The sequence below is a fragment of the Halichondria panicea genome, chromosome 1, assembly GCF_963675165.1.
Source record: "Halichondria panicea chromosome 1, odHalPani1.1, whole genome shotgun sequence".
Lineage (NCBI taxonomy): Eukaryota > Metazoa > Porifera > Demospongiae > Suberitida > Halichondriidae > Halichondria > Halichondria panicea.
The window spans coordinates 9,905,178-9,913,619 of NC_087377.1; the positions used below are offsets into that span (position 1 = coordinate 9,905,178).

At 41.6% G+C, this 8,442-nt stretch overlaps 1 protein-coding gene and 1 long non-coding RNA gene across 2 annotated transcripts; one reads left to right on the forward strand and one right to left on the reverse strand.

Moving 5' to 3' along the window:
• Positions 1–441: 441 nt before the first annotated feature.
• LOC135330782 (uncharacterized) lies at positions 442–2,508 on the reverse strand. Its single transcript, XR_010392869.1, has 3 exons — positions 2,318–2,508; positions 1,820–2,019; positions 442–862 (listed from the first exon to the last, which is right to left on the reverse strand). It is a non-coding gene; the product is annotated as an uncharacterized LOC135330782 (long non-coding RNA).
• A 4,268-nt stretch (positions 2,509–6,776) lies between these two features.
• Positions 6,777–8,021, forward strand: LOC135330783 (uncharacterized). Its single transcript, XM_064525728.1, has 2 exons — positions 6,777–7,017; positions 7,173–8,021. The coding sequence occupies exons 1-2, from the start codon at positions 6,847–6,849 to the stop codon at positions 7,962–7,964; spliced, it is 963 nt and encodes a 320-aa protein (XP_064381798.1). The 5' UTR covers positions 6,777–6,846; the 3' UTR covers positions 7,965–8,021.
• The last annotated feature ends 421 nt before the right edge of the window (positions 8,022–8,442 follow it).

Sequence of the window (8,442 nt, forward strand, 5' to 3'; positions counted from 1 at the left end):
CCCTAAAGCTAAGTGTCGGTGGAACAAACCTGACATTGCAGTGGTGCCCAACCCTACGTTCGCGTCCAGGGTGGGGCCACGCCCAACTAGTCCCAGAGAGTGTTTGTCAACTATCAGTGAGCTAGCTGGTCTTGAAGATACCTACTATATACACAGTAAGTGCAGTATAGTGCAGTAGTAGTAGATCTAAGAGGTAAACTAATGCTCCAAGATGGTGGAACATCTCCTCTACACAATTCTGCAGATGCCTACTATGTATATAAGATGTTCCATCATCCTTGAGCATTAGACTACCTCTTAGATCTATACTACTGCACTTACTGTGTGTATAGTAGGTATCTTCAAGACCAGCTAGCTCACTGACAGTTGACAAAAACTCTCTGGGACAAAAACAATTGTGTAGCTCTTACTTCAATATTTCACAAACTTCCTTCATTTAGAATAATAGCGCATGCATTGCAGAATGCAGAGGCTGCAAAAACGCATTAATTTTACAATGACTTCAATGTAAAAGGGTGTGCCAGCTCAGCACAATTTTACTGCGCAAGCTATATAGGAAGTAGTTAGTGGGCGTTCAGTTCAAATAGCAATCAAAATTCCAGGCGTGGAGGCCTCACTGAAAAAATGCGGAAACGGCTGGTTAGTTCTGCACGCTGTGCAATTTGAATGCGAAGCCGAGAACCAAACAGGAAAACAGCTATCAAACGTTTAGAGAGAGATCTCATTAATGGCCCAAACCATTGTTTTGGGATTCATGACGCATGTAGCTCTGACTTCTGCTCAACAGCAAAGAAACGAGAAGAACCAACTTCTTCAAATGGTGCACTCAGTGAAGACCCAGACACAGAGATTCTGGAGCCACCTGGAGAGGAAGATAACAATGATGGTAGCACTGAACAAGATCAGATAATGGGTACGTTTACAATAATGGTAACTCATGTAATTATAATACCTATAATCAACTTATTGCAGAAATGGTCAGTACACAAGAAAGACTATGGGCAGAAACAACCACAGACGACCAAATTACGCAAAACGATGCTCGACTGGGGAATCACACCCCTATCAAAGCTAGTGTCTAACTGCAACACGGCATACAAGTGGTGCTAGCGAGGCTAGTAGCAAAGACTGGGCAGCTAATCGGCAACGAGACTACCAATTTGGCGGAGTGCTGGATGCACATCAGATGCAAGTTTGATGGTGGAAAGGTGATCAACAGATCCCAAAGTGGCTCATGGGAGCACCGTTGTATGGGGGCTGGGCTCCAGCAAAATATGGGCAAGCAGTGGGGTTTGCAAGTTTGGGAAAACGTTACGGAATCACCCCCTAACCAATTGAAACTATACAGAACGTTCAGCCAAAAAACTAGCCAGTGACAACACACGTAAAGCAAGAGAAGACGTAAAAAGAAAACGAAGAAGTAGCAAATACAAAAAAACAGAAGATAATTCAATTGCCGCTCGCAAGGCATATAGGAGAAACAATGAAGATGTAACACCAGATGAAAGGAGCGAGGAATTTCTTCAGAGCACTTGGAGCAATTGAAAAATGGGTTTTACGAAACGAAAGTGCGAGTAACCCCTGAAAATGTTCAAGAAATCGAAAGGAAAACCCAAGACCAAGCTGAAAATGAAGATTGGATTAATGAAAGAAGGAAAAGAGTAACAGCTTCTAATGTTGGAGCCATTGCAAAATGAGAGCTAGTACCCAACGCAGTAAAAAGGTGGAACAGTTATTATATAACTCTTTTAAAGGGAATGTTGCCACCCGTTACGGCATATCGAACGAAGATACAGCACGAGAGAAATACATAACTTACATGAAACAACAGGGGCATTCTAACTTGTCCGTTGAGAAATGTGGGTTGTTTGTATCCACTGAAAACCCTTGGTTAGCAGGAACACCAGATGGTTTGGTACACGATCCTGATTCCACTCAACCTCTTGGTTTGCTCGAAATTAAGAATTCATACTCTGTTCAAGAAATGACGATATCCGAAGCTGTTGAGAAACCTTCTTTCTATTTAGAAAAAAAAGGAAACGATATCTACCAACTGAAACCAAGACACAATTACTATTATCAAGTTCAGTGCCAATTGTATTGTGCAGACAGGCTCTGGTGTGACTTTGTTATCAGTACCGAGAAAGACATGCATGTCGAAAGAATTCAAAGAGACCCTTTGTGGTGGAACTCTAACATTGATAAACTCAAGATATTCTATTTCTCTTCTTTACTTCCTGAACTAGCATGCCCTAGACACCACACAGGAGGTATTAGAGAACTATAGGCTAATTCTTTTTATAATAATAGATCTTACTTTAGTATCCTTTTCATGTATCTTGCTCTTAGACCACATCATCTCTTGAGATCCATCACTCAGTCTCTACCCTGTACACACCCCGGCCCCTATACTTAGCTATTTATGTGACAAAGCTAGCTAGCTATACTAGTACTGTTGATACAGACCTTTGCAGAGTTCTTGCAACTCGACGTCTAAAGCGGAAGTTACCGTCACGTGATATTCATGTACATTAAAGCCACACAACATCACGTGAGCCCAACATTGCTGAGTGAGGCAAGTTTTTTACATTGAGTTCTCAAGATGCGCTATATGCATCACTAAATTACTTGTTACTAGTTATTCAGAGAAGTCTGAAATAGGATTGTAGCTTCCCAGTATTATATGAAGTGGCTTGCCCCAGCCTGCCCGCTCATTTTGTGTTGCTGCAAGCTGTTGAGAGTCTAGTCATAGACAGTAAAAGCTTTAAAGCTAAGCCTTAGCTCCAGCTGGATATATAGTTCTGTGACACAGGCTGTGTGACTAATAGTAACTCACAAAACGATTGGAAATACTCATCAGCTAGCTAGCTGTTCATGTTCAAAGCCTTTCCTCCTATATAGGTCGAATTTTTCCCAGTTTAACAAAATTAAATAGGCTTTATTGGAGAAAAATTGGTTAGGAATGAGCCAGAATTCAATCTTGTTATGTAATGGTTCACGTGACAGGCACTTCCGCTCTAGACATGGAGTTGCAAGAACTCTGCAAAGGTCTGTACTGTTTCCCGTTTCTTGTACAGTTAATGTTTGTTACGCTGATGTTGATTGGCTGACTTAAGGTTAGGGTATTGTGATCACTCATGAATATTCATGAGTTTAATTCTGTCAGCTTTTTCTCTTTTGCAGGTTCAAAGAAGTCTGCTGTACTCATATTGTATGATTATCAACTCTATTGCTATTGTTTTGTGTAAGAATGCCATAATTATGAAGATGCATGAATGAGAAAGTGGGCATCAAAACCGCAAATATATAGACTATTTTTTGCGTCAATTTATAAGAGCAGTAAGTACTTTCAGCAAGCTTTATTGGTATCTATATGTAGCTAAGTACCTTCCAGAGGGCCAGACAAAGAGATATTCGTTGTAAAACTTCATACAGGCGAGTAAAAGCTAAGAGTAGACGGTAATTATCTAAAAATACGCTTGATCTTCCGATAAACAGGAGGCTAGCTCCAACCAGATTGACTTTTTTCAAAATTTCTCTTTGTCTGGCCCTGCCCCTACCTTTCTTTAATTGGATAGAGCCCTCAGTTGAAGATTCCCGGGTTTATCCATGCTAAAATTTGACGCAAGAAAACTCCAGTACAACTTGTCTTATATATGCTTAGCCTCTTTGCAGCCTCTCCTTTTTCTGTTCTTTGTCACTGTAGTTCAATAAGATAAAATACGGGACGAATTGGAGGAACAAAGAAAAAAAGAAGGAAGAGACTAAGAAAAAGGAGAGCCTGCCTTGCTAAGTCGCGTGACGGTAGACGAGTGGTAGACGAGTGAAAATGAACGTGGGCAATCACTAGCTGGGCGGAGCCTGACAGAGCAAAAAGCTACAGCATGCCTACGCATTGCAAACTCTAAATAAAAGCTGTTAGCATCGTAGATAGTAAGCCAGAATCAAGCGTGGAGACATCGTAGACAAGGGCTTACCTAGTAAAGACTAAAGAGACTAAATATCTAAATTTAGCTCAGTTTTTTTTCCTGAGTTCAGAACAGACCCACTTGATTAGTAGATATAATTATTACAGCAGTATATGTATACAGCAGCAGTCGGACGATATAAGAGAACTAGTATCTTTCACTTCATCCAAAACCAGGGCAGGCTGCTCAGGCCATTCCCTTCAAATTAAATTTGCTAGAAATAACTATTCAAGACACTTCTACTTCATTAGAATTGCAAAAGTATGGAATAAATTGCCGTCGAATTTAATAAATCTAGATTCATCTCTAGGAACAATCAAGAAAAAGACTTCGGACTTTTTAGTGTCAGATTTTCTAGAAAACTTTAACACAAATAACTTATGTTCATTTCATATTGTTTGCCCATGCTCTAAATGTCATATATAGGATCCTCTGTTAACTATACTTATCACTCTATAGATTATATAATATACATCAGCTGCTCCAATATTGGAGTAAGTCTGTCAGCTATTTCCTCTCACCCAATAATTTTCACTTAATTTCTTTTGTGCATAGCTGTAAAGTTCACATAATAATAATAATAATAATAGTCTACTCTACTCTAGTCTTTCATACTTCCTCTACTGACTAAAGGTCTCACGAAGGCTGACTCTACTGCACTGTACTGTACTGTTCATAACAGATTATGTTCCTGGTAAATGCGCTCCAAGTACTGTGTGGGAGGACAGTTATTGAGGTTTTCTCTCGCCCACGCTCGTTAAAATTTGTCTACGTCAATAGGGGATCACGCGACTTAGCAAGGCAGGCTCTCCTTTTTCTTAGTTGCTTCCTTCTTTCTTTCTTTGTTCCTCCAATTTTCTCTTCTGTGACAAAGAACAGAAAAAGGAGAGGCTGCGAAGGAGGCTATCTTATGCTTACACTAGAAACATAGCTATATAATGATATTCATACTCCATAAATATCGCGGGGGCGAAACACAATACCCTAACCTTCAGTAGAGTCACCAACTACCTAGCCTGGGGAGTTGGTAGGGTGAGGGGCTGAGCTGTTTATCGCAAGCCAAGCCCCGCAGCTATGAATATCATTAGCGGTTATCACCCGGTTGGAGATGACGCATGAATCCCGGGCCGCGGGCCTGGGCGAGGGAGAATAAATAGGTGAGAAGCTTAGCTGCGAGCCCCCTCCAACAACGCTCCATCACGGTGTCATAGGAATGAATGACTCCCCTAAATACTAGTAGCAGTCCAAACATGTACGTACGTACACATAAAACAGTTACTAAAAAAGGTCAACCAAAACATTTGACCTTTGACCCTTGTTGCGTGGGATGCCAATAACATTTGACCTTTGACCTCATTTTCTGTCTGATCATTGATATGCGAGTGATTCAGCAGAAATTATTGCTGATCTCAGGCCGAGTTTTTCGCTTTTATAACGGTTAGGCGAACAACTGGGCCTGGTACTAGCCTAGCCTCGATCCCAGGCCGAGTTTTTGCTTTTATAACGGTTAGGCGAACAACTAGGCCTGGTACAGGGATTTGAGGAGTTCTTGCAACTGTGATGTCGAGAGCGGAAGTACCTGTCACGTGAACCGTTAGATGACAGACACATGCACAAATCTCCCTATCTCATCCCTCCCCGCCCTTCTAGGTCGCCCTTCGATGCTATGGTCATGCTGTCAGCTGGATCGTTCTATGCATGGCCCCTCAAATTTCAGAATCAGGCTCCTAGTGGGCTGTGACGGGCTCGAGCTGGATGCGTCCAGGTTTAGATATCGCAACAGAGGAAATATCTCTCCCGGTGATGCATCGTGCAAACTATGCAACACTGAAGAAGAATCACCTTCACACTTTTTAGTAAGTTGCCCTGCTCTCTCAATGCGCAGACTTGCTCTCCTGCAGGATGCCCCATCCTGCATCAGTGTTCACCTCCCCCACGACCCAAGGGCACTACATGACACCCTCTACAATCTCCTGCAAGGCCTTGTCTGGCTGAAAGCTGCCCATGCGCAAGAGTGGCTCTTGCTCTTCATCAAAGATCTAAGGCAAACCCGCGCTGATCTCCTTCTCACAAGCACATTGGTTTAAAGCTCCACCCTCTTACTGCGTGTTATAATAATACCCATTTTCAATATTCTTTTTCGTCTGCCCAATGGGCTACTCTTCATTATTTGGAGGCTACAAAGAAGAAGAAGAAGAACCGTTACGTAACAAGATTAAATTTTGGCTCATACAAATCCAATTTTTCTCCAATAGAGCCCATTTAATTTATTAAACTGGGAAAACATCGTAAGCTTTGGCAAAGGCTTTGCACCACCACAGCATGCATGCATGCAGCTGAAGCTATCCTTGAGATTCTAATCGTTTTGTGAGCTACTACTTGCCCCAGCCTGCCCGTAAGCTGTTGAAAAGTGTATCATTACTAGTGACTTTACTGAGACTAGTGGCACTAAGTCTCAGTAAAATCTCTCTTAGCAGCTGGATACACAGTTCTGTGACACAGGTTGTGTGACAGACTAATAGTAGTAGCTCACAAAACGATTGGAAATGCTCAAGGATAGCTTTAGCTAGCTAGCTAGCTGTGGTGCAAAGGCTTGCAGATGCAGAGCAAAGCCTGTATAGGTCGATTTTTTCCCAAAATAAATAAGGCCTAAATGCTTTATTGGAGAAAAATTGGTTTGGAATGACCCAGAATTACGTAACTGTTCACGTGACAGGTACTTCCGCTCTCGACATTACAGTTGCAAGAACTCCTCAAATCCCTGTACTGTTGTTTTTACTTCCCTTCGAATAATTATGCGTATGCGTATGCGTGTATGCGTATGCGTATGCCACGTGTGAAACCATTTTTTATTTTCGAGACAACTTATTAAACTAAGATGGATCACTGGGACATCCATTGTCGAACAAATGGCCCCCAAGGCAGCATTGAAGTAGGCGCATTTCACATGCGTGAAGACTGTGAGTCTAGTACATCTGGTGTGGTACGTGCTAGTGGGACTGACATCACGGTGATAAGCCCTAGCTCAAGCCCAGAGATTGCACAAACTGTGAGTTCATACAAGTATACTTATTACACACCTACTGCTGCTATAGATTTACTACACATTCATACTAAAATACTGTCACACAGAATTAATTATGTGACACAAGGCATTAATAAATTTAGCAGCCCAGTGAGATGTTATGGTATTATTTATTACAGAGTGACCATGGAAGTGCACCGAAACAGTCCCCTCAAGTTCAAGTGGAGTATTCATTGAAGATCATTAACCGTCTTATTCCAGGTGGTGCCGTGGAACGGTTCTCAGCAAGTGTCTTTCATAGCAAACAAGAATTGGAGGAGAAAATTATGTGTACTTTGGTATCTGAGAAGCTCATTAAAAGTACTGATGGCGTACAGTTTGGCTACATAATGCCTGGTCATGGTTTCAAAGGAAAGCAGCAACTAGTTGATAGTGATGCTGATGTGGCAACAATGTATGACTCTTACAAAAAGAAAACCCCTATAATCATTTGGGCAAAGATAAAAGCACATGCTCGAAAGCGCCTCTCTATTTCTGATGTCAATTCTGGTGCACCCCCGAAGAAGAAAAAGCCTGAAGAGGACAAAAACAAACCTGCCCGTCATTCAAGCTACCAAGGCCATTTGTCAAAAATGGCTGAAGTTGACTCTATTGTTGATGAGCTAGAGGAAAAACACACTTCTGGAGAGTTTAGTCCTGAGCAACTTCGAGCCTGGGCTCATATGATTCAGCTAAACAAGCACGTATCATATGACGAGCCTCCAGACAAGCCATTCTTTCGCCAATCAAAGTTGAAGAAACGATCTACATCCGAGCCTCAAGGAATATCACCTGCCAAACGAATCACACTGAGGTCTGAATGCATTGATCAGCTTGAGAAATGGCACAAGCTGATGGAGCTAGGTGCTATTACACAAGATCAATATGTAGAGCATAAGGATACAATCATGAGTGACATCAAGAAGTTTTGAGTGTAATATTAAAGCAAGAACATTGTAAAGTAATCATACTTATGCATATCCACTATCACTTATCCAACCTATACATTGTTCTTTTGTGATGTTGTCAAAAGCTGATTGAATAATACTTTGAGGGTCATCTGTTGTCTGATATAGTTCATCATGATCTTTAATGAAGTACTTTACAGAACTAAAGGTTTCCTCTATTGGATTACGGTCCGGGCTGTATGGAGGCAGAAACATAACTAGTATTCCAGCATCCTCAAGTAGCTCGATGACTTCCGGCACATGGTGAATGGAACAATTGTCCAGGACTATCACTGACTTGCTGCTTGAACCATCAAATGGGTTCATGTTGGGTATCAGAGTTCCTCTAAGAAAATCGAAAAATTTGTCTCCATTAAAAGTTCCCGTAGTGAGTTCGACTCCAAGTAGCCCTTCAGAGCAAATAGCAGCAAGTGCAGAGATTCTAATTCCACGTACTAGGAAG